Source organism: Camelus ferus, chromosome 10 (assembly GCF_009834535.1).
Source record: "Camelus ferus isolate YT-003-E chromosome 10, BCGSAC_Cfer_1.0, whole genome shotgun sequence".
NCBI classification, from domain to species: Eukaryota; Metazoa; Chordata; class Mammalia; order Artiodactyla; family Camelidae; genus Camelus; species Camelus ferus.
In genome coordinates this window covers 18300341-18325206 of record NC_045705.1, presented here as the reverse complement: position 1 = coordinate 18325206, position 24866 = coordinate 18300341, and the positions used below count along the sequence as shown (strand labels likewise).

At 41.9% G+C, this 24866-nt stretch overlaps 1 protein-coding gene across 6 annotated transcripts in view; it reads left to right on the top strand.

Annotated features, from left to right (window-relative positions):
- MPPED2 (metallophosphoesterase domain containing 2) overlaps nucleotides 1-24866 on the top strand; it is a 162744-nt gene that overhangs the window by 74621 nt on the left and 63257 nt on the right. For all 6 annotated transcript variants that reach the window (XM_032488397.1, XM_032488401.1, XM_032488398.1 and 3 more), the window contains exon 4: nucleotides 11444-11669. In XM_032488397.1, coding sequence (XP_032344288.1) covers nucleotides 11444-11669 — 226 coding nt within the window. The remainder of the gene's footprint in view (nucleotides 1-11443; nucleotides 11670-24866) is intronic.

Here is a 24866-nt window from a genome sequence, read left to right as displayed (position 1 = left end):
GGACACTATTCAGCCCATAAAAGCAGCAAACCAAAAAATAGGGGAAATCCACACCTGGTCAGAAGGCATGTATGTGTGTGATAAAGGACAGAAATGGACATGTGTTTTCATGAACAATTTAAGGCTAAAGCTGTATGTATTCATTTGACTTCAAATGTTCGGGAACAGGGACCCTCACAGAACAAGACCACCTCTGCTCTTTTTTGCATTTTACTGTATTGCTGGGAGCAGTGTCCAACAGACAGAGTGTGTTCTCCAACTGTGGCCTGATTACCTAGATTCCTTGAAATATTTAATTGAACTATTTAAAGGAGAGCTTTCAAGAACACCTTAGGCTTTAAGCATACTATGTATGAGAAAACAGATTAAGGAAGACACGATGCAAATTGTGTCTTGAGCTGTAGCTGCAAGATTCTGGGGCTAGATCTCTGGAAACTAGTAAACTACAATGTCTTAGTCCATTGAGGTTGCTATAACAGAATACCCAAGACTGGGTGACTTATACACAACAGAAATTTATTTCTCACTCTTTAGGAGGCTGGGAAGTCCAAAATCAAGGTGCCAGCATGGTTGAATTCTGGGTCTTCTGTCTGATTTATATATGGTGCCTTCTTACTGTGTCTTCACTTGGTGGAAGGGGCAGGGAGCTCTGTGGTGTCTCTTTTATAAGGACACTAATTCATGGAGGCTCCACCCCACCCTCATGGTCTAATCACCACCCAAAGGCTGCACCTCCAAACACCATCACATTGAAGATTTCAACATATGAATTTTGAGGGGACACAGACCTTCAGCTCGTAACACATAGTTAAGGAATAAAGATGTGGGAAGTGAACAATACCTCCAGCTCCACCTCCTGGAACCTTGGGCCCCAAAGACCATGATGGACTTTCCAGAAATCCGTTCTTCCAGAGAAATGATACTATATATCCTTTGCACTACTTCATCTCCGAGGAGAGGCTTGTGGCATTAGGCCACAAAACTGTTCCCAAGGAAAGAGATCAGAGATTGTTGGAACTGGTGTTTCAGTGAAACCAAAACCTTATCATAGGAGACTGCAGGATTTCACACTCCCTGGAAAATCTTCTTTGTAGCTTCTGATTATCTGGAGCTCTTATTAGTAGAAAACCTTGCCAGTTGACGGGTGGAGGAGAAGCGAAAATTGGAAAGGGAATGAATGTGGTCTCCATTCTCTCCATCCCATTGCTGTCACTGTTGATCAAAATATCCTTCCCTGAGAGGTTTCTTTTAAATTTTTACCCTTGGAATCCTTCATTAAAATTTTGAGTTATAAAATGGGAAAAGTCGATTTTATTGGATCCTAAATTGTGCTCCATGTGGCTTCCTGTCCAGAGCGCAAATTATTAAAATTGACATAGGATGTGTGTGCAAGGTAATATCTCTTTTCGTAGACTCTTCTCTAAATTTCAAGATATTCCATAGAGTGGATTAGATTATATAGCGAGTGGGCACTCTGAAAAGAAAATAGAATTGTATATTGATGCCTTCAGAAACAGTATTTGATGGCAATAAAATATTCTCTGAAATTCCCTTCAGGGGGAGAAAATGGAGTTTGTTTGCAGTAATTGCATTTTCTAGCATTTGCTCTCACACTTTCCAATATAAGCCAATTGGAACCTGTGATTTGGTTTTGCTTATTGGCAAAAGTACCATGTAAATTGATCTGTGATGCATTTAAAGAAGATGCTTTTGAAAGTTTGGAAATTGAGATGGCTTTTTCTTATTAGATTTCGAGAGTATTAGGGTTCATTTCTATATTTTAGTCTAATGTAATATTAGCCAAATATGTTCTTCTTCAATTTAGTTTTAATCAAGTTCTGGAAGACCATTTTCCTCTAGCCCCAGTGGCACTGTTAAGGCAGAGATTTTATTTCCACTGTCAACCCTCTGTTCTGGCTTCTGTGGACCAGCCTCCTGAAATCACTCAAGTCCTGTGTTCGTCTGCCCAAGCATTGTTTCAGCATGCAAAAATCATAGTAGTTATCACAAAAAGATTTTTATAACTACTTGTGGAGTTGAAGTGAGGAGGGAGTCTAAAAAGCCTCTAAAATTGTTATTTCTTTTAAAGAACATGGCCTTCCTGCCAGCATTGTTTTTATTTGATTTGATTTTTCACCATACTTAATGGTTTAAAATACAGACACATAGGATTTGCATTTGTTCCTCTAATTATCAGTAGAATAATTGCGACTTGTTTTATAATTATTGCTGAAAGGAACATCTGTTTTCTCAATTGCTTTTTTAAGGGGTTTTGGGGGGAGAAAAAAACCCAACATATTATTCTTCAGTTCACCACAGGCTTTGCAAGTCCACACCACTAGTTTATTAAAGATATTCATTGAATACTTTTTTTTTAAGTTTTTTTGGGGGGAGTGGTAATTAGTTTTATCTATTTAATTTTTTTTAGTGGAGGTACTGGGAAATGAACCCGGGACCTAATGCATGCTAAGCACGCACTCTACCACTTGAGCTATATACCTCCCACCCCAATGAACACTCTTTTAATATAATGAGAAGTAGGAGATGAACCTCTTATCCTGAATGAAGTTACAATGCAAAACAAAGATGGGATAAAAATGACCATAATAATAATCGTCCTTTAGGTGTCAGGTCTGTGTTAGGTCCCTTACCGATCTCACTCCATCTGCCTGCCCACTCTGTCGTGCAGGTTGCGCTGTTAGCCTTATTTCATGTTAAATGGCATGTTTTGAGTTTGAGTTTCACAGGTAATAGTGAAAGAATGAGAAACTTGGTCCCAAATCTGACTCCAAAGCCATGATCTTTCCATCGTGCTACTTTCGCCACATCCCGATATGCTCGACTGACATAAACGTGCCCGCAGCTGGTCAAGGTGAGACTTGACAGTGTCACCACCAGTTCTTCTTGTGACTGTCCAGTGGAACCCTGATTTGGATTCAGTTTTCTGAAGTTTGAGGAAATAGATGGAAGGGCCTGTAGGATATAGTCTGATTGTTCAGATAGAATTTGTTGTATGCGATCTAAGTCCTTTTCAACAAGCCAAGGGCCCTCATTTGTAAGGAAGAGGTTGGACAAAGAAACAGTGAACAGACAACCTGTGGTTCCTGTTGTCCAGCCAGATGGTTATGCTCAAGTAGAACTGGAGCCATGCTTCTGGGGACAGTTACTACCACAGCTTCACGTGCAGAACGTGCCGTGTTGGTCTGGGTGGCAACTGAGAGGTCCTCAGCTGAGAAACAAGGAGAATATTGTCGTTCATTTTCACAACTTTGTGGTAGTAAAGTATATGGATGTGTGTGTGTGTGTGTGTGTCACAAAAAGTTGTATTGGAATAAGGTGATGGTTGAGATAAGAATACTTACAGATAAGTTGCTACTGAGCAATAAGCAAATCTCTGAGCTGTTTTCAGGCCCCTTATAATTATGGATGCTAATGACCTTGTGGTTTACATTTCTTAATCCCTTACCTGCCATCAGTCCATATACTGGTGACTACTCAGGCCCAGAGGTGGTCTGCTGTCCTGGGTGGGGGCTGAGCTCTTGTCTCCTTTGTGTGGATTAAGGCTTATAACATCTCCAGCTGCCTTGGGATTCTTTTTTTATAGAGGAGGCTGGAGAAGAGGAGGGAGCATTTCAGCAGTGGTTTCTCACACTCGCCCTAATTCCTGCAGCGGATCACTGGGCGCTCACTCAGCCGTCATTCCCTCCATTCTCCTGGGTTTCCGGCTCAGCCCTGACATTATTGTAATCTAGTTTTCTGTGTTTAATATTTCTTAGACTTGGTTTCCCATTGCAAGCATGGAAGAAACCCTAATGCATGAGTTTCAGAGGAGAAGGTAGCAGTCTGAACCTGCTGTGTGGCTCCATCAGCAAGTGTGAGTATTAACGGTAGAGCTGTCAGGACTTGTGAAAATTAATGGAGCCTGACGGGGGACAGACTGAGGTCAGAGACAGAGCTTTCCCTGATTGAACGCTTCTGGTGGCTTTGCAGCCGAGGCGAGTGAGTGCAAACCATGGAGCTGAGAGGGATGGCTGGAGGTCCATTCATTTGTTTAACAAGTAGACAGTGGGCACCAGCGAAGTACCAAGCATTTTTCGAGGTGCTGTGAGTACAGCAGGGAAAGATGGGCTCTGCCTGCTCTTGGCCTCAGAGCCTTGCTCTGCCTCCACACTGGACTCAGCCTTTCTCTGCTAATGGCCCCCAGTAGTCCCCAAGGAATGAATTTAGGTGACGCATCTCCTTCGTCCATAGTTCTTCCATCCTTGTAGCTACTGGTATTATTTTTTTCCTTCTATCATCCTGCAAAATTTTCTGCTTGGCCAGTTTTCAAGCCCAAGTTATTCTTATTGAGTCCTCAGTGGAACAGAGAGCCTTCAGGAGTTTGAATATTTTCCCTCCCTGCTGGAGTCATGATACTAAAAATATAATAATAATTTTAAACAGAAGAAATTGCCTTCTTTGACCCACCTTGGGGGTAGCATTGGCTTTAGGGAACAGTGTTTGAAAACAGGCCACCACCAGTGCCCCATGCCCACCAAAGATTTCAGAAATGTGACTGAATTGCAGCGTCTCTCATATGTTTAGAAATGGTCCCAAGATAATAGGTCCAACTATATATATATATATTTTTTTTTTTTTTTTTAATCTCAGACAGTTCATTTTTTTCTAGCATGTTGGCAGGGGAAGGTGAGCCTGAAGGTTGTGCCTTGTGCGTTGTATTTTCCTGGGCACCTGGGAGCCATTGCAGGTTCTTCTGACTTGGTCATCTCGGTTGTTATCTTCTTGCTACATAGAGCAAGATCTATTTAATGTGAATGTAACGCCACACACATATTTTTGGCTTCCTCCTGTATTTTCAAAGTCTAGAATTTACGAATATGGAGGGGAGTGGACATAGGGATTGGCGGTCTTGAAATTGATGGGTCACCTTTATATAAGGAGGTTTTCTTTCACCCAGGAAACCCAGCAGAGCCCCAGTAAGCCTTTAGGGGTGCTCTCCTTCTCAAAGAACTCCTCTTATACTCTGGGTTCCCCTCCCCTGGATTTTAGGAGAAGAAAACAGGAGCTAGATAGCAGTCAATTAACCTTGCTTATCACACCCCTGATAAGATTGGGGCGCGGGGAAGGTGTATTTGGCATGAGTCAGTTGCCCCTATTTCCCATACCCCCACTTCATGAAGAATGAAGACTGTGGGGCAGGAGCCAACTTCTGGGAGGTGGCATGCAGATCCCAAGAAAAGGGAAGTATTCTGGAATTACCTTGGATTTTGATCTGACCTGAACTTGAGCTTTCTAGAGGAACACGCTCTATAATGATTTAGAACAGAAAGATAAGTTTCAGTTGTTATGATACTTAATTTTGAGGGACATTCACTTTTACTGGTGTCAGAGGGACAAGCTAGCAAGGAAGCCTGTTTGGCCAGAGCAGGGCTTATGTACGTTTATTTTAAAATGCTGGTGCACACGTGTCTGAGTCTCGCTGCTTCTATTACTTCTGTCCAGTTCAGTTCACATTTTTGTTTGACTTCACTGGTCTCTGTAGACATTTGGGTTTATTACCTTGGACTTATATTCTCCTTTCAAAGTCTCATTTCTCATAATATGGCCAACACGTTTTTAAATTCTGTATATACTAGAAGAGATGGGTAACTGGATGACAGAAGGAAGAAAGGAGTGATGTGTTGAGGCCTCACATTTTCAAAGTTAGAAACATCTGGAAAGAGGCCACTGGGTTTGCACTGTGTACAGGCCATCATCACCTCTAGGTCCAGAGGTTCTAATGACCCTAATAATACTTTTGATAACTTAGAGGACACAATGGACCGTGTTAGTTTCTACCTTTCAAAAATCAAAGTTTTCTTTTTCATCTTCAGATGCTTTTCTTTGAAGGCAGTGACATTGTGCCATTGTGACTAGGGAGTGATCCAATTTGTGGGTAAACTAATATTTTCTTGGTTGGCAGCGGGGAAGGGCAATCATTGTAATAAATTATTTCAACACAGTTAATATCTACTGAGTGATGATGAAGTGTTAGGAACTGTACAAATCTTTACAAGCAGTATGTTGTTTAGTGTGCATCCAACCTTAAGGGTAGTGTTGTTATTTCCACCCCATTTATATTTGAAGAAACTGCAGTTTCAAACTGTGTTGGAGATTTTTTGGCTAGACTGGATTTGAGATGTTTCCTCATTTCACTTTTAAAGTTCTGGAAAAAGGATTCCAGAAGCTTGCAGCTGGTAGGCCAGTTCAGCCCCCAGATGTATTACAGTTGGCCCTCAACTATGTTTGTTTGTTTTTAATTGAACTAGCAAGTCAGAAGGGCTTAAACTTGGAGGAGAATCCGACACTCATTTAAACCTTGTCATAGCTCAAGACTACAAGCTCATTCCTGGAATTCTCCCAGGGTAAAGAAGCTCCTGGCGAATGTGGCAGATATTCATTCATTCCTTCACTTGTTCAACAGATACTCTTGTGGGCCTACCATTTGGAAGGTACTGAACTGGGTACTTTGGGTCCAACAAGGAATGACAAGCCAGGATCAATGGACCTCACAGTCTAGGAGGAGACAAGTCACATGCAAAAAGCAAAACTAAAATATTGCAGTAAAATAATAATCAATGTGCACTGATTATTTACTCCATACCATGCATGTGCTTTAGAAGCTGTATCTAATTTTATCTGGAACACAACGTAGTACAGTTACTGTCCCCGTCCTGCTAAAGCACTTTAGATGACATAAGGACTCTGTCCAAGGTCATACAGCTGACATGTGTGAAGCCTGCAGAGTCCCCACTCTTACCCTCATGCTGCCTCCACAGTATCAACTGTAATAATTTAAAAATCAAATCGCAAAGAGAAATGTGACACATGCAGTAAGAAAATATTAAGTAATATTCATGGAAGTAAAGCTGAAGAGGGAGAGTGTAATGAGTCAGCTGAGAGTGAGATGGGAGGCAAAGGGAGCTGAGGAAGAAGACAGGAAAGGAAGGATCGGAGAGGGAGGAGGAGCAGGGAGAGGGCAGCATCACTAATCTTGGGAATAAATACTTTGACAGACAGAGATGTCACTGTGGTATATGATCTGTGGCAATGATGATGGAGAAAAAGCCTTGGCTTTGGTTCTTAGGAGGTTATGATTGATGTTCAGGGATGCTTTTGGAAGAGTACGGAAACAAAGGCAGATTGCATTGGGTAAATTCTGAGTAACCATTTGTCTCTGAGTTGCTGATTCTAATAACAGGGTGGCCCATCAGGCAACACAGTCGTGATTAGTGGGCCAGGTGTGAGAAGGAACATGGAGTGAGGAGGTCTGTGACAGACTGGAGGTCAGTACTGCCTGATTTTTTGATTTTCCAAAAGAAGCCAGAAACCCTGAATTTTTCTGTGGTATCTCCTGATTTCTAAATGTTAGTTCAACTAATAAAATAAAATAAAATACAGTTGAGGGCCAAGTATAATACATCTGTGCGCTGAATTTGACCTACCAGCTGCAAACTTCTGGAATCCTCTTTCCAGAGGTTTAGAAGTAAACTGAGGAAGCATCTCAAAGAAGAACTAAGGTTAGGGATGATTTAGGATTGCATTTGAGGTGTATGGTGAGTGTATGTGTGTGTGTGTCTGTTGTGTGAATAGCTGCTTGTTTTTATTTTCTTGAGGTGGGTAAACATAAACTTACTAAGGAGGAGAAATAAATAAATAAACAGACCCAAAACATCATAGAAAGATGTCTGAAAAATTAAAGTGCCAGTAGCAGGAAAGGGATTAAGAGGCCAATTATTAGAAAGATGAGAAGATGTAAACAGATGAAGTGATCAGGAAGTGAAGAGAAAGAAATGAAGGGATAAATTGGGAGCTTGAGATTTGCACATATTAACTACCATATATAAAATAGATAAGCAACAAGTTTCTTCTGTATAGCACAGGGAACTATATTCAATATCTTGTAGTAACCTATAATGAAAATGAATATATGTGTGTATATGTATGACTGAAACATTATGCTGTACACCAGAAATTGACACATAGTAAACTGACTATACTGCAATAAAAATACATAAATTTTTAAAAAAAAGAGAGATCTTACCTTGAGGTTACAGGACATATTGTATGTCAAGTGGGGAGTCAAAAGGAGCCTGCGAGCTGGAGGAACAAGTTGTGATGGCTGCTTAGGGAAAAGGCAGTGGCGAGAGTGTAGGATAATTAGAGCTGGGAATAGCAGTGAGGACCCAGCTGACTTTCATTTATCCTTTAGTTTTTAAGTGAGCGCCTATTTATGTGATACAGCAAGGCAGCACAGCTACAGTAAAAGACACAAGTTTGAATAAAATTTGATTGCTGCCTCCAAGATGTTAAAGTCTTTCTTAAATGATCTGTAGGTCTAAACTGAACTAATTGATGGGATAGTTTCCCATATTTCATTCATTCACTTGCTACAGCCGTCATTTTGCCATATCTGTGAATTATCTGTTCTATTATTTCCTCAATAGTTTTCTTTAAATCATCTCTTTTTATATACAAAAGTAGAAAAATGAAAACAGAAATGAAAAATAGAGAAATGAAGCCATATGCCATTACTTGCATTGTTGTATTTTTCCAAATATACATTTTTAAAACACACAAAACTACTTGACATTTTGTCAAAAGCTTATCTCTATTATACCTAAAATAATCGTGTGTCTCATCAGTAGAGCAAATACCATGTCTTGGGAAAGATAGAATTCCTTGGTTTGTAGAATGCTTTAGGTCATTCAAAGCAAGAGATTTTCTACATTAGAATAGCTGCATATGGCCTTGGTTTTTATTCAGGCAGGTCAGCTTCAATGGCCTGATCTGAATAAAATGGATAAGGCAGGCACCTCTTTGTCTGACAATTTTAAAATAATGCTATTTGAATACCAATAAGTCAGAGCTTGACTGCAGAGCCTTCCAAATTAATCTAGTCTGGAAAAAAACTAAAATGCCATCAAGTAACAGGAGATTTGTCAGCTGCCCTGCTTACTCTTTTCATATAAAACATAAAGGTTGGCAGATTATAGATGAAAGGTCAGTTCAGCCAAAAAGAAAATACGTCAGGCAATCTCATAACATAGGTAACAGAGGAGGGAAGTTGGAAACTACTATTGCATTCTCAGAAAGAGATGAGTTTGTTGGCAATGTGTAAATATCATTACAGTTTCTGCGGCTGTTCATTTTGGTGGCTGCTGCTTTGTGCTGAGTCTCCAAAATTTGATTTAAAAGACACTGAAGAGGCCTGTCTTCCTGAGAAAGATTTACTTTGCAGCAGTTTTACTTTTTTTTTTTTAAACTGATCTGAAGAGTAGAAATATACTTCCTTTGCCTGTTTCCCCATCTCACCCATACCATCCCTGAACCAAAGCTCTAAAATGGAAAAAGCAAGAAGCCAAGGCCTCTTGCAAGAGCAGTGGTGCCTAAAGACAGGGTTTACAGTGAGTCCATCATCATGAATGATTAAAGGGGACCCCGGCAGCTACAGCGCGATTTGTACCAACAGAAGTGCTCAAAGATTCATGCAGGTAGGACCTGCCTTGGAAAAGATTACTGTCCAGGAAAACGTTTCAGCCTGTGCCAGCCTTGGGGGCACAGGTGAGTCTGGGGATGCAGCATCAGGCCGGTGGGGTCACAGAGCCATGATATTGGCATTGTGGCACATCTCAGAAAGTTCCATCCTGGTCAGTGCTGGGAATTTGCAGTCTCTTTAATATATCTGTATGTTAAGTGCAGGGAATTGTGCAAAATACAATCATTCTATCCAAGGAGCTTGCAACATACATCACACCCCTTATTGTCTTATGCCAGTGCAGATTATAAACTCGCATTTGAGAAAGGCTTCCTGTTTTGTATGAGCTCTTCGCTGCAGCCTTGCAAATAGCTGAGGCCAGAGACTTGTCACACAGCATTGGAGGCTAGTAGCCAAGGATATCTGTTGATGCTCGGCCACCACTTTTTGGGTTTCGTCTTTCTGCACTGTTGTTTTCTGACTGCTTTCATCCTCCCTCCTTTCATCTCCCCATTAACCCACATGCTGTGTATACTATTTTAATACTGTTAGAAACCTAGAAATTTAAAACTAGAGAAAAATCAGTAGCATTGCAAAGCATATTCTGGCAATCTTAAAAACAGCTTAAATATTAGCAGATTATGTTTGCAGTGTGCTGCTGAGATTGTGGACTTCCCACTGTAGCCTCCAGTTTACATTGCTGAAATCCGAGTGGACCTATGACAAAACTGGTGCTCCCCTCCCCCAAAATATAATTCTCTCCCCAACTATAAGCTTCATTAATTGAATCACTGAGTCTGGCTTGCTGGCAAGGACCAATTCTTACAACAAATGTATCCAATTTCCTGCTAGTGGTAACTTGCATTCTTCCTGGAATATCAGGAAACATTAATTTTGCATTGGACCCAGGAGTATCAGGAAGCTGGAATTATAGGTACCATCATCCCATCCTTTTCCTCCTCAAAATAAAATGAAATAAAATAAAATGAGCAGCTGCCCAGTGGTGAGGCTTGAGGGATGGATAATGACAAAGAAGAGAAAAGGGCATTAATTTCAGGATGGGGACAGCTGCCCAGCACTATCTCCCTTTGGATTTTGGTTCTTATAACATCACGGTGAGTTATTAATATGTATGATCTGTACTTTATTCAAACATTATAAATCTATGCAGAAGTCTGGTGTTTGGGTTTTCCTTTATAGCCTTCATTCTTCTTCCCAGAATTATCTCATTTTGATCGGGAAACTTTTGCATAAAAAGCACACACCGAGAACTCACATTTCCATGCCATAAATATTAAAAGGAGGTTAAGCTTTACAGTTTCTTCTCCCATCCCAATGGGAGGAAAGTTAGCCTTCTAATCAGGGGTCCATTATTAATGTTCCTTTTATTCACAAGCCAAAACGGTAAACTCTAACTTGTACTGTGTGTGGTTCCTTTCATTTATGTAAACTGTGGAATGCTTGGCTGTGCCCTGTCTTTTGTACGAAGGTTATTCTAAAAATCTAGCAGTTATCTGAGTTGTGAAAAATAGCCGGTCGGCTTATTTTTCTGAGGCTCAAAACCAAGTCCAGACCTTTTTTAAGGCTCGTGATTAAAGTGCTTTCTGCTGGATAATTGTAAAGTGGGGATTCATCGCAGGGTGGATTCATCCCAGTGAATCTGTAGCAAACAGAAGAGGGAAATGGAACTAGAAAACTTAGTGTCTCCTTAGTAGCTTTTTAGCTTCTGAGCGGCTTCCTATCTCCTGTTTATTGTCATTTTTGTTAGTATAATGGAGTAGTCATAAATTTTGGTTCCCATGGAAATATAAAGGAATGTGGGAGCTGTTTCATTTGGGTGCACTGTCTGCTAATCACAGCCTCGGCTGCTGTGCTTCGTGATGGGAAATGAACGTGCTAATTGGTGTTCTTTTTTTCTTATTTCAGGAAACCTGCCATATGAATATAAAATAGTGATTGCTGGGAATCATGAACTGACATTTGATAAGGAATTCATGGCAGACCTTGTTAAACAGGACTACTACCGTTTCCCCTCTGTGTCCAAATTGAAACCAGAGGACTTTGACAACGTGCAGTCCCTCCTGACAAACAGTATTTACTTACAAGACTCGGAGGTAACAGTGAAGGGATTCAGGATATACGGGGCACCTTGGTAAGTGTTCATTCAGCCTTCCCTCTCCGCTTTTTAGCTCAGCCCTAAGAAAGGATGGTGCCGACTTCGGTGCTTGAAACGCAAAGGATCCGGGTGGAAGGACACCTTTTTGCGGCGTTTCCGGCAGAACCCATGTTCTGCCACCGCGGCTGAGCATGATGCTTGTTGTTTACCTTTGTGAGGCAGATTTCTTCAGGCAAGATCAGTGCGAGCAGGGCTGTGGTAGACGTGTGTATGTCACGTCGGTCTAGGGGACCCAGACGGACTTGCGGGAAGGGCACCGTTACCCTTAACACAGATTCAGTCACTCTGAAGGTCCATCAGCCTTTGGTGACTCATCTCCTTCTCGTTTCCCATTGGAAGCACTCATGAAATATCTTGCTTAGATTAGTTTCTCAAATCTTGCTACACATCAGAATCACCCAAGCAACTCCGAAGAAATACAGATCTTGAAGCTGTATCCTCCCCAGACTCTCTTCTCCCTGAGATAGAGCCCAGGGATCTGTTTTTTGTTTTTTTGTTTTTAATTGAAGTGTAATCAGTTTACAATGTTGTGTCAGTTTCTGGTGTGCAGGATAATGTTTCAGTCATACATATACATACATCTGTTCCTTTTCAGATTCTTTTTCATTATAGGTTACTACAAGATCCTGAATGTAGTTCCCCTTGCCCTACAGTATGAACTTGCTATTTGTCTGTTTTATATGTAGTAGTTAGTATCTGTATTTTTTAAAGCTCCCCAGGCAAGACTGATGCACAGTTTGGAAGTTACGGGTTGAGAACTTAGTTCTAGAATTCTCAGTACTGAGTTCTAGAAAACTTGAAGCTGGCTCCTGTTCTTTGGGGCCAGACGAGAAAGCATTTTCATCCTGGCTTCATCAGTTGCCAGTAGTCTGGTTTTGAAGAAGGTAATTCGTAGCAAATGAACCTCAGTTTCTGCATCTCCATCTCGAAGGCAGTGAAAATAATTCCTCCTTTAGAGGGTCATTATGAGGATTAAATTAGGTGATGTATGCAGTAGATCGAGAAGAGTGCCTGGTGGTTTGCTTAGAATAATTACCATTTGGGGGGCCTTAGCTCTGCCACTAAGTATTTTGGTGAACGTGAGCAAGTTTCTTAGCCTGTAGAGCCAGTTTTTTCATCTTTGAAATGGGAGTGTTAGATCAGAATATCAGTATCAGAGGCATCTTGGATGTTTAGTTATTGGCTTACTTACTTTTTGAGAGCTCTGCATGCATAGAGAGCAGAAAAACTAACCTTCACTCACTCAGCATGGAAAAGTCCTTTGGCCCCGCCCTAGGAGTTGTGACAAGCCTGGACAAGAACAGCCAGTGAATTCAGATTGGCCACCCCGTGCAACAGTTTGGATTGTCCTTTGTAGACTAGTAAGTTGAGAGATTGCCTGTGATTTTTTTTTCCCCTGGTGTTACTAGTTGGTATCCAGAAGAACTGATGAGTGGATACAGGAAATGTATTTCTGTTTAAAATCAACCTGACAGTGATTGTGAACTCTTAATTGAGTACTTACCAAGTGCCTGGCACTGTTCTAAGTCCTTCATATCTATTGAGTACTTACCAAGTGCCTGGCACTGTTCTAAGTCCTTCATATCTATTATCTCATTTTCTTCAAACTACCTTTAAGAGACAGGCACTATTGTGATTCTCATTTGGCAGATGAGAAAACTCGGGCACAGAAAGGTTAAGTAACAGCTCAAGAGTCACACAGATGCTAAGTGGTAGCATCTTAATTTGAATCTGACAGCCGGGTACCTGGTATGCCTGTGGTGGTGGTGATAGTGGTGTGGTAACTGGTGGTTATGAACTGCATTATACCCAGCTTTATTAGTGCTTTTTATATGTTAGAAGGTGATAAAGGACAAGAGAACAGACAGCAGAAATTAGCCCTATCCAACCATATTCTGAAAATCCATCTCAGGGTGACGTCGGGTGTCGGTATTAGCGATTTCTGGGTTAAGGGCAGGAGAGAGAGAGCTTTTTCAGCTTCTCAGCTCACTTCTTAATGACTATACAGTAGTTGAGGAATGACCTCTGGCCGAGAAGTGCTCTATGGAGTTAAGATGACTTTTTCAATAATTTAAGATGATTTTTGAAAAATCTTCAAAGAGCACAGAACATTTAAGGTCGTTCCTGAACAAACAAGACTTTCAGAGAGTCCCCGGATGGATGGTTGCTGGAATAATGACAGCAGACAAACTTCCTGCCTTATCTGAGCAGATTCACATCTGTTTAGGATAGGGTTTAGCTAAACCAGATTATGGCAGTGATGAACGAGGGAGTGATTTTTGGATCCTGAGGCAGATCTTACAGCACCTCAAGAAATAACAAAACATAGTCATTCAAATATGTGAAGTGATGGGGCATAATTTGTTTTTGGTAGTGGTATAGACTTTGGACAAAGTTTATGTCTGTCCTGGATTGAGATCATTCAAAAAAGTTTTATTTTAATATCAAGGAAAGTGGCAGAGACAAGAAAATAAGCAGCATTCGTTTTCTAATATGTTATCCTGAAGTTGTTTTTACCCACCATTTTTTGGGATTTCTGGAAAGTTTGAACTATTTCCAGCCTAACATCTCTTTACAATGAGGGAGATCTTTAAATGGAATCTGCCTCACCTATAAGAATTGTTGGTACTTTGTCTTTTGACCAAGAATACAGAGGTGGATGAAAAAGACATGACAATTTCATCGTATATTTTAGAGGCATCAACAATTTGGATCTCACTGTGAAGATATCTTGTGAAAATTAATATTCCCAGAATGGCTGTAATGGGAACACTGATTTAGGAATGCCTGCGTTAGCATTTCTGTGCAGGGAAGAACAGATCTCCCCAGCTCCACTGCATAATCAGCCTTGCAGCCTTAGGCATTTCTTTCTGAATATCTCCTTGCCTCTGTTTCCCCATCTCTAAAGTGGGAAATAGCAACATGACTTCTCTCTCTTAGTCGTTACAAGTGAGTTAATGCATCCACAACCCGCAGAAGACTTCCTGGCAGAGTAAGCACTTGATAAGTGTTATAGCTGTTATTGACGTCATGGGGTTAGTGTTTCCCATCTGCTTTATACCTTTGCCCACCTTCATATGAAGACGATTGCACCAGGAGTCTTGTGGGGTGGGTTCCAGCCTTAGTTTAGCCTCTGCTGATGGCGCAACACGAGGCAAATCCCTTAACTTCTCTATTTGTAAAACTGGGGCAGTGAGGGCTGCCCCACTTTCTCTCGGATGCCACTCACTTAAATAGTCACCAAAATTAGAATTGTCGAAGAGCGTACATGGTTGCGGGCATGCTTGATTATTTTAATAGCTTGTGCGATTTTTAGCCTATTTCACTATTAAGAATTTGACTGCGAGCAAAGTTTGGGGGGACTTATACCAGAGCTGCTACTTTCCTCCCGTCAGAAATAAGGATTTTTCATCCCTGAGAGTCGCACATAGATGGACGCCTGCTTAGTAACCCATTAGGTATTCTAGCCCCCAAATAATATAAACTGATTTAAGTTTGATTTCCTTGCCTTTCCAGTGACTTATCTGGAGGAAATATTAAGTTCCGATTTGCTGATACTGCTAATGATTTTCATTTAAAAACAGAAATCAAAATAAAAACCTTGATATTAAGGATTTCCATCCTGTCACAGGTTTTTTAAAAGTAATTGCCGTCTGACCAGGGAGATAGCTCTTAACTCGTGTATTTGCAAAGTGTGGATTGTCACTCGGTTTCGCGGTAAACAATGAGTGTTCGCTCATACTCATTACACGTTTATAACTTGCAGCACAGCAGAAAGCTTCCTAAAGACCAGAGGGAATTAAAGCGGTGTCTCTTGGCTGACGATTTAGGAGGAATTTGTATGTGGAAAATAACTTAAAACAGTCCTGAGCACTCGTGGGTGTTTACTGTTGGAGTGCACTGCAGAACTTATTAGATCTGCAAGGAAGAAAGTTTGGATGTGGCTTGATGGGTCTGGGAAAATTCCGTGGCCTACATGGAAGAAATTATAAGTGGGATGCCTTGTCTTGGAAAAAAGGTGCTCCCTTGGAAGGAAGGCAAGAGTTGACCAGTTCTTGGGGTCAACTTGGCCTCAGGAGGTCTCCCACCAGGTTCTGTGGCTTCTGTATATACTCCTTTATCACCTCATTCTTCCAAGAATCTTGATGAAAGGAATCAGTGTGAGGTACTGTCACGGGACTAACAGTTCAGTCGTGGCTTTTCTTCTGTTGTGTTTTTTTCTCCCTCTTTGGGGGACAGAAGAGGGTCTTATGTGGCCTGGCAGTTCGATCTACATAGGACTTTGCTCTCACAAAGGAAAGCTCGTGGATTTCTTATATCCCTCGTGTTGATTCTCCGCCACTGAGATGGTTCCCGATTTCTTCTTGTGATCACTCTCAGCTCCGTCTCATCTTTTCCAGAGGCTGATTATGGCTAGGTAGAGGAGACAAAATTCCTGCCTGTCAAACATTAGCCACTGTGGTAACTTAACTGCCTGTCTGGCCAGGGTAGAGGGGAGGTGGCATTTTGAAATCATCTTTGTATTTTTGGTTACTGGCTTTGTAGCCAGAGTTTTCATGCAAGCAGATTTGATAAACTCACTGGTGGGACTTGGCATTTAAAAATCAACTAGCTCCTTCTTTTTTTTTTTTTTTTTTTCTGATTTCAATTGCTCTTTTACTACTAAGATGCTTATTTAGGGAAAAAAAAAAAAATCCATGTACCAATGAATCAGCAGTCAAACTGAAAAACTGTAAAAGGTCCATCTCGCTCCAACCTAAGCGTGGCAGTCATATTATTCTGCAACAGCCTGCACCTCGTTCCCTCCTGAACAGAAACACAGAGCTAGTCTCCCGTGGCTTTTAATGAATATGAGTGGGGCCTTTCCGATGTCCAGGAATTTGATCTCCATGTTGACCAAGGGGTCAGGAACAAAGAGCATACTTTTTCATGTTAGAGTAGACCCAGGTGTAATTTGTCAGATTTAGTAACTGTGGAGGAAGTGGCTTAACTTCTGCAGCAGGAAAATTAGACGGTGCCTACGCAGTGTAACTCTGTAGTGGGGGAAATAGCAAGAGAAAGCCCAGGGAGCTGCATTTTCAAAGGAAGTGGGAGCAGGATTTTTTGTTTGTTTTTTCCCTTTCTCTCTTCCCCTCATTTCGAATCATAAACATGTTGAGTTCGTTCATTCATTTAGATGTAATTTTCTCAGCATTTTTCAAAGAGGGAGTTAAGTGTTGAATCCCCTCTCTGCAGCGTTTATAATTGTATTTGCACACAAACAGCTACAAGGTTGCTCACGTTTCTGTGTTCCGTTTCCTTGTTCTGATCCACAGCGCAATGATACTTTACGTTCACCCTGTCAGAAAAGCTTCAGATGTTTTTATTTCCAATTATAAGTTTTGTAATGCATCATGTATTTTGCTGACAGTCTTCAAGTTCTTGAAATAGCAAACAAATTAACAGCAGATATTGAGTGAGAGGATGAGAAAACCAATTGGCAACTCGTATGATAGAATTCAGATACGGAGATGGGTGAAATGGGCTCATTTATTTTATTTTCACAGTCATACTTCGTAATTAACTTGCGCCAAAAAAAAAAAAAAAAAGAGAGAGAAAGAAACATTTCCTTCCACCTTTAGCAGGAAAGTCTTTTCACACTCAAGAGCAGAACTATACGAACAATATTGGTTCTGAACCACGATCTCGACGAGGATTCCAGCTTTTATTCAGGAGGGTTCAGAAATGTATTGGCAGGGAGGATGGTCTGCGTGTGTGTGTGTTAAACAAATATGCACTCTGCTTCTACACGACTCAGTTTAAAGGCCTGGGCTAACATTTCATTTTTCTTGGCGCAGGGCCCGTGGACTGTCCCATTATGAAACCTATGGCGGGTCTGCCTCGCTCTAGAGTTACAGGCTTTGTTTACATTTTTGCCTGCTTCAGAATGCAGCAGGCTGCTCTTAAAGCTGCACAGGATCAGACTCACGTCTGGTTTAACAGCTGCCCTGTTTATTTGGGAAAGGAGAAAGCAAAACCAGTCATTTCGCTTCCTACCTCCCCATTGATAGCCGCATCCATAAACACCCTTGCGAAAACCAGTTTATGTACTTTGGGACCTTGGATCCAACTCCTACCTTCCCGCCTGCCCCGTCCAAACCTTTAAAGCCAGTCATGGGTCTTCAGCTGCTGTGTTGGTGCTGGTTATGCAGGCTAATGTGGGTGGGAGTATATAAGTGTTCATGTGCTTTCAGTTATGCTCAGTGTCAACCGTTGGCATAATTTGATATTTTTACCTGAGCATCTTGAAAGACAAAGTCAGTTAGCAAACAAGGATCCTAAACTTCCATTTGGAGGATGTATTTCACTCAGAGAACTTTCACCTGTGTTATCTCATTTGGGCTTCACAGCCATCCTAAGGAATTCAAATTTAAATGAAAAAACAACTCTAAATGATAAAAATGCAGAGGGTATGTATTAATAATAGTAATTAATAACTGCAGCTTTACAAGCGCTGGTGCTGCGTAGTGTTGCCTCCTTTTGACAGAAGAGATCAAGACAGAGTTTTAGACAGAGAAGGTGGCTTGTCCAAAATTAGTCTGGGGAGAAATAAGACTAGAATCCAGGCTTCCTTTGCGGAGCTCTTGAAGCCAGGATATCCTAGTAAGCACAGATGTCACTCTACTCCTTGACCTGAGGCAACTCAGGAAGTGGCCACTTAGAAGCCTTGGCTGTTCCCATCTAGTTGCAAGAAGGGCAAACAGAAATCCAGACCGGTCCTCTCCGGAGCTCTCAGGATTCAGTGGTAAGGTGCTTGCAGGGGGACAGTGGGACTGTTGAGGGAACAAGACAAAAAACTGATCCTGCATCTTCTGCATGATGTGCTCCAGAACCTAGCATTTAAGAAAATGAAAATCTGTATCTCAGTGTGTCCTAAGACGTGGATCAGCTCCTGTGGTCCTTCTGCTCCATGGGGACAACTTCTGCTTTCTTTGCACACGCATCAAAAGGCCAAATACTGAGTGCATGTGGCTTTTTCCATCTGGAGCACCAAGTAGCAGCTGGGAGACACGGCAGCCCCGGCCACACGCACCAAGAAGGCAGTGCTGGCAGCGCCCCCCGCTGGAGTCAGGCCTGGCGTGGACCCCCGCACCGCTCTCCAGACAAGACCTGGACTTTCACGTTGAGACCCAGCTCGCTGGCTGCTGGGTGTTCTTTCATTTCCTCACGTTACACTGACAGGCTGCAGCCAGTGGATGGAAGGAAATGATGCAGTGGTTATAAGCTCTGCCAAGATGGGGACCTTGTGGACTTTGTTCTCTGTGCACACTCTCCTCCAGCCTCGGGCCTGGCACACAGTGGATGCTCAGTCCATTTCTGCTGATGAATGAGTGAATGAGGGCGGTGGTGGTAGAGTGTGTCTGTGGCTGCTAGACTGAAAGTCTACACGTATGAAACATCCAGCTGCAAAAGAGAAGAAAATATTTCCAAGACAAGATCAAGCATAGCCATGAATCTGCAAGGATGACTAGAGATGGTGGAACAAAGTGGAACCAAACAATGCGCTAACCTCTGTCCACGAGCTCTTCGTGAACGTGTCTAGATCCTTCCCGAACATTCAGAAACAGGGCGTGTAGCATCTCTTCAGGTGAGCATGGTCTAATAAAGGTGAGGCAGGGGAGCAGTGGGACAGACCTAACTTGAAGGCAGTGAGTGTTCCCAAAGAAAGCCTCTGATAGTGTTTTTTAGGCTCTTGATTGTTACTTCTTTACCTCCGATGCCCTAGCCCCATGCTGTGCAGCTGCAGAAGTTTCTGGCAGGTTTGGAGTCTCTTCAACTGCAGTAAGAGCAGTCACTGTAAAGAGCGGGTTTGGGCAGAAGCTAGTCCAGCCTGGCCCTCAGAAGGCCCTTCGGACATTAGCGACCAGTTATCGAACATTTAGTGTTCTTTCTTCTCAATGGTTGAGTTCTCAATGGTTGGATTCTCAGAGTTGAGTTAAAGTCAGTCGAATCTGTACCGCTTATTTTCAAGCTATTTGACAAACATGGATTTCTTACTTAACTATTTCATATTTGACCTATAAGTGTAATGTGAATTTCTCCAGATGTTAACTAGTTTGTGAGCCCATTGTGGTCCCCTTGACAGTTGCTGGTTCCAGGCACTGCTGCTCTGCTTTCTTGCATGCCTTCCCCCGTAGCTCAGGTGTGCTCACAGGGATGTCCAGGAAACCACGCAGGTTCCTGGAATCCTCCTGATGACCTGGGATAAGGATGAACAGGCTGTGAAGCACACAGCTAGGAGACTGCCACTTCTACTCAGTGCCCCTTTCTGCCAGGCACCGCATCTGCATAGCCTCAAGTCACCCCTGTGCCCCTTCTGATGAGGCTGTCTGCTTCCAGCCTTGTTTCACGACAGTCATGATAATCAAAGCCAGGCTGTGTTCTGTGCTCAACAGGGGAGAAGCCCTCTGCCTTTCTAGGCTGCTCTGGAAGAGGGCGGTCAAAGGATGTCACTCAGCCTCCCAAAGAGTCACCTGTATGCCCGTGGGAGGCTCTTTGGGGGACAGACAAAAACATGTTGTGCTCAGGGACATCCCTTTGGTGGGGAAGGGTTTGTTGAAACCAGGCTGAGCTCTTCTTGCTGATTCCTTTTTCCCTTAAACCATCAAGTTTCTCAGGTCAACAGACTTCCAGCGGGAGCCCCTCTATGCACCCAGCAGGAGACACACCCTGAAAGGACTGATCCCCAGGCTGGACGTAGCGCAAACAGCTGCAACTCTGCTCTGCCTGCTGGCAGGGGAAACGGTGTTTATAGAGGCTGCAAGCTTCGGCCTTCAGAAACCGCTGTCCGAAGCAGACTCGAGTCTCCATTTTATCATTTAGAACTCGCTTACCTTGTTAAGCAAGTTATTTCATCTCTCTGAGCTGCAGTTTCATCTGTGAAATGGGTATGCAAAGAAGAACAATGATTCTTTATTAAGCATCACCCACATACAGCTACCTTACGTAGCAGTGGTTTTTAAACCACACAATTGTAAAGGAAGTGTAATATTCCCCCCATTTGGGAGATGATAAAATTGAACTTTTATGATGAAAGTAGGAAAGTTAAATAACTACCCAAGGACACTCATTTCCTTAGTAGCAGAACTGGAAGTCTAACCTCAAAGCCTTTATTTTTTTCACTACTCAGTGTGTTTTTCATGGGATTAAAATGCAACCATATATGTTAAGTTCCTGGTACTCAGTAAATGCTCAGTAAATATTATTTTCTTCCCTGAAAGGACAGTATTGTGGAGTTCTGTCATGGCTATTTTTACTTGTTTTCTTTCCTTTTTATGATGGTATACGAGGATAGAAGAGGAGAAGCAAAAAGGGACAGAAATTAGGTGAATAGAAAACTTATTCTAGAAAAACGGTTACCCCTGTTTGTATGTGTGTGTGTGTGTGTGTGAGAGAGAGAGAATTCTTAAAAGCAAATGTATGGTTTCTTTGCACGGCATTTGCTTATGATCTGGATAAGTGGAAACCATTTAGGAAAGGAACCCCGTATATCAGCAGCATTTGGTCAAAGGACATGGAAGAGCGTATAGATGTCTATTAAATGAAGACATATGGGGCATTTTAAGGTTACTTACATGGAGTATCATTTTAAATGTATGAGTGACGCTTGGTACTGCGTTTTCACCCAAGAAAAATAAAGGTAATCTTGGATGGGGACTAGAAATTGAATGTGGAATGTTCTGTGAGGGTTGATCAAACAGGAAGTTAGTGTCAAAGTCAAAAGCCTCCGGGTTAGCAGAATGTGCCTGCATTCTGTAAAGAGCAGGAAAGATGCGTTGCAAATCTGCTTTGATTCAGAAGAGGATATAGGAAGACTGTTTTGCACAAATACTACATAAGACCAGCTTGGTAACTGTGTCAATACAGTAACTATAGCTGATAATGTCCAACTATGAAATTTGCAGCAAAAAATGAAAAAAATCATCTGGCTTTATAAAAGCCTAATGGCTGGTATGGTGGGTTTAGGACAGATCACATTTTTTTTTAAAGTGGTGCTAAAATTTCATAAAACCTACAGTCAATCCACATTAAAGACTAAGTAAAACCGATGCTGTATGTGTAAAGGGGGAAAAAAGGTCAGAGCTGACACACTGATTTTTTTCGTTCTTCCTGAAATTTACATAGCGTGTACAAAATGATTGCGCGTAAAACTAAATCCCTCTGATGCCTCCCTGGCTTGAGAACTAGAGGTGCCTGTTTCTCTCACTACATTCCAAGCTGCTTGTATTGAAATGACCAGACCTTAACACTGAATTCCGTGAGGTGTCCTGACTTTCCACGCCACACAAGTCTCCATAAACAGCAGGAAGTGGCCTGGAGGACTAGGATTCCAGAAACAGGGTTATCAAAGACAGAAACTGGGGCGGGGGAAAGTTTTTATTTGCCTTAATGATTTAAAAGTCCAGCGCCTCAAATCACGAGCCCTAACTGGGGCCTCTGTTTTTATTTTGAATCAGGAGTTAATAGGAAAAAACCTCTTAGCTTTGATCTTTTCAGAACAAAATCAAAGCTGCTGGGCTAAGATCTAATCAGAACTTGTTGATGGCAAAGGCCGGTTGGAAATGGGCTGTTGACCCCACTCTTTCTTCTTTCTTCTTTTCTTGGGTGTTTTGACTTAAGGGGGGAAATTGTGGAAAGGAAATTTGTTCAAGACACTCAGTTCGTGAGTTTTGCTTTTCTATTATTTAAATAAATGAATTCGCAGGAAGTGCTTGATAATGGGGGTTTAGGCAACACCTGGGACATCTCCGTGACTCAGCATTCCTTGATGCTTCCCGCGTTTTCAGATGCAACAGCAATGACTAGTTCTTTTCCATACCGGAATTCAGCCTCTCCCTTAAAATGTTGTAATTCTGTAAGGAGAGGTCCTTACCTGCAGGTCCAGCAGAATGAGCGAGGAACACGGCAGACCTAAGTGTACAGGTGTCATGCTGACCCTGACCTTCGTGCTTTTAAACAGCTCTTACCAGAGGCAGAGTCCGTGTGATGCTGGTTGACGTAGTAGTTTCAGAGGCAGGTCCACGGAGAAGTGAGGGGAATTTTACAGGTACGGAGTGCCTGCCTGCATTCAGACACACCACACACACTGTTCAGGACCACCATTAAAGGGAAAATCTGATATTGAGGACAGTATTGGCTTTTAAGGTTATTTGCTATAGGAATTACCTCTGTAGAGTTTGAGAAGCCTCTCTTCTGAGAAGCCTGAGAGAAACAAGATCACTTCCTTGGAAGTATGGAAGTTTGGCTGGTCTGTAAACCATAGGCTTAACTGTACTCCACAGTCAGTTCTGAGATTTTTGTAACTGTCGATATTTATGATTTCCATTATAAATGTGTTTTTACTTTGTTGATTGTTGCAATAAACAGAATGAGTGGTTTGCTGATAGAACTGAATACAAAGATGCCAGAGAAAAATCCATTTTCTTGGTCCGTTGACTCAAATACTCTTCTTAAGAATGATACTCAAAAAGCTTGTCTCTCTGGGTTTCTACAAGAACAGAACCCCCTAAAAAGGTGGAAGGAAAATAGTTACTGCAGAGCATCAAGGATAAAAATCATGCAAAAAGTAGACATCTCAGTTCCTAAAGACTGTTTCCCAAGCTGTGCAAACTCTCCTTAGTTAACCAGACACTCCCATGGATGAAGACTTTACAATTCCAGGAAAAACTCATTTATTCACCTGGCTTTAGTCATTCAAGAATTAGCTTCTGACATCAGAGAGCACTGGTATGTTTTTCTTCTAAAATTTAGCAGTAAATGTTTCAAAAGCCGTATACTTACCAAAAATACACAGAGGTATCAATAGCATTACAAAAAAATGTATGTATATATAGAGAAAATGTAAACTCAGAGGCAAGACACCAGAAGTGTAACAATGATTTTCTCTTATGAATGTTTTTCTTTCTTTTTCCTTTGCTTTCCTTCTTCTTTCTTTCTTTCTTTCTTTCTTTCTTTCTTTCTTTCTTTCTTTCTTTCTTTCTTTCTTTCTTTCTTTCTTTCTTTCTTTCTTCCTCCTCTTTCTTCCTTCCCTTCCTTTCTTTTCCCTTCTTTCCTTCCTCCCTACCTTCCCATCCTTCCCTCCCTCCTTCTTTCTTTCTTTTTCATTCATTCTTTCTTTCTTTCTTCTTTCTCTCTCTCTCTCTCTTGCTTTCTTTCTTTCCTTTCTTCTTGCCTGAGACTTTGTATGTTCTTGCAGTGGGTAAGTTGTATGTTGACAGTCAGGAGAAAAGACCGCACTCTCTGGTTGTCAGACGTGTGCATGGGGTAATTTGGAAATGGACTCCTTTATTCTTTCTACCGTTGTCATTGTGTATGTAGTTCCTGTTTAGTTGTGGGCCTGCACTTGTGTGCACACTCTAGGGATGACCTGTGTGGCAGGCCGTTGCCAAAGGTGGGCAGGCAGGCGTGTCTGTCCTCATCAACAAGTGTTGTGTGTGCCATACAGGAATGGAAAGATTCTCTGAAAGCACCAGGGCTGAGCATCATTGTGCTGAAAATTTTTATTTCCTCTTTTAAGTCAGAATCTCCAAAGACCATGGAACCCAGGTGGCTCATTTGGGTGCTGGGGTGACTGACAGAAGCCAGATCTCCCTGGTGCTGCATTTTGATTCATCCCTGAGTGTGACTTGGGTCTGCGGGTCTGGTTTAACGGGATGCGACTTCAGTCAAGGAAAGCCTGGTGCCTACCTTTGCTTATTTGTATTCCGGTGCTGTAACCTCCCCTCCTCTCGTGTGTCTTTGTTCTATTAGTCTGCAAAACAGGGCTCGACTTGTGATTAGTCCTTGGAGCTTGTTTCTATTAATCAGCCTGCAAAACAGGTCGACTTGGCCGCTTTTGTTCCAGGGCTTAATGTGTTCTCCTTGTCAGGCTGCTCTGTTTGCCTTAAACGGGACCAGGCGGGGAAATTTGGTTTTTATATGCTGATGGCATTGTCAAGAAAGAAAATACCGCTTGAAAAGACAACAAGAAAATGCTAATGTAGAACTGTAGAGGTATGTTTTAGGAAGAGGAAAAGTTTATAGAAAATGTAACTTGTGTAGCCTGGTTGCATTGTAGGATACCAGAAGAGAAAATAAGGCATTATTTATATTATATAGTCAACATATGGTGTCCGGCAATGGTTGCCTATTAAT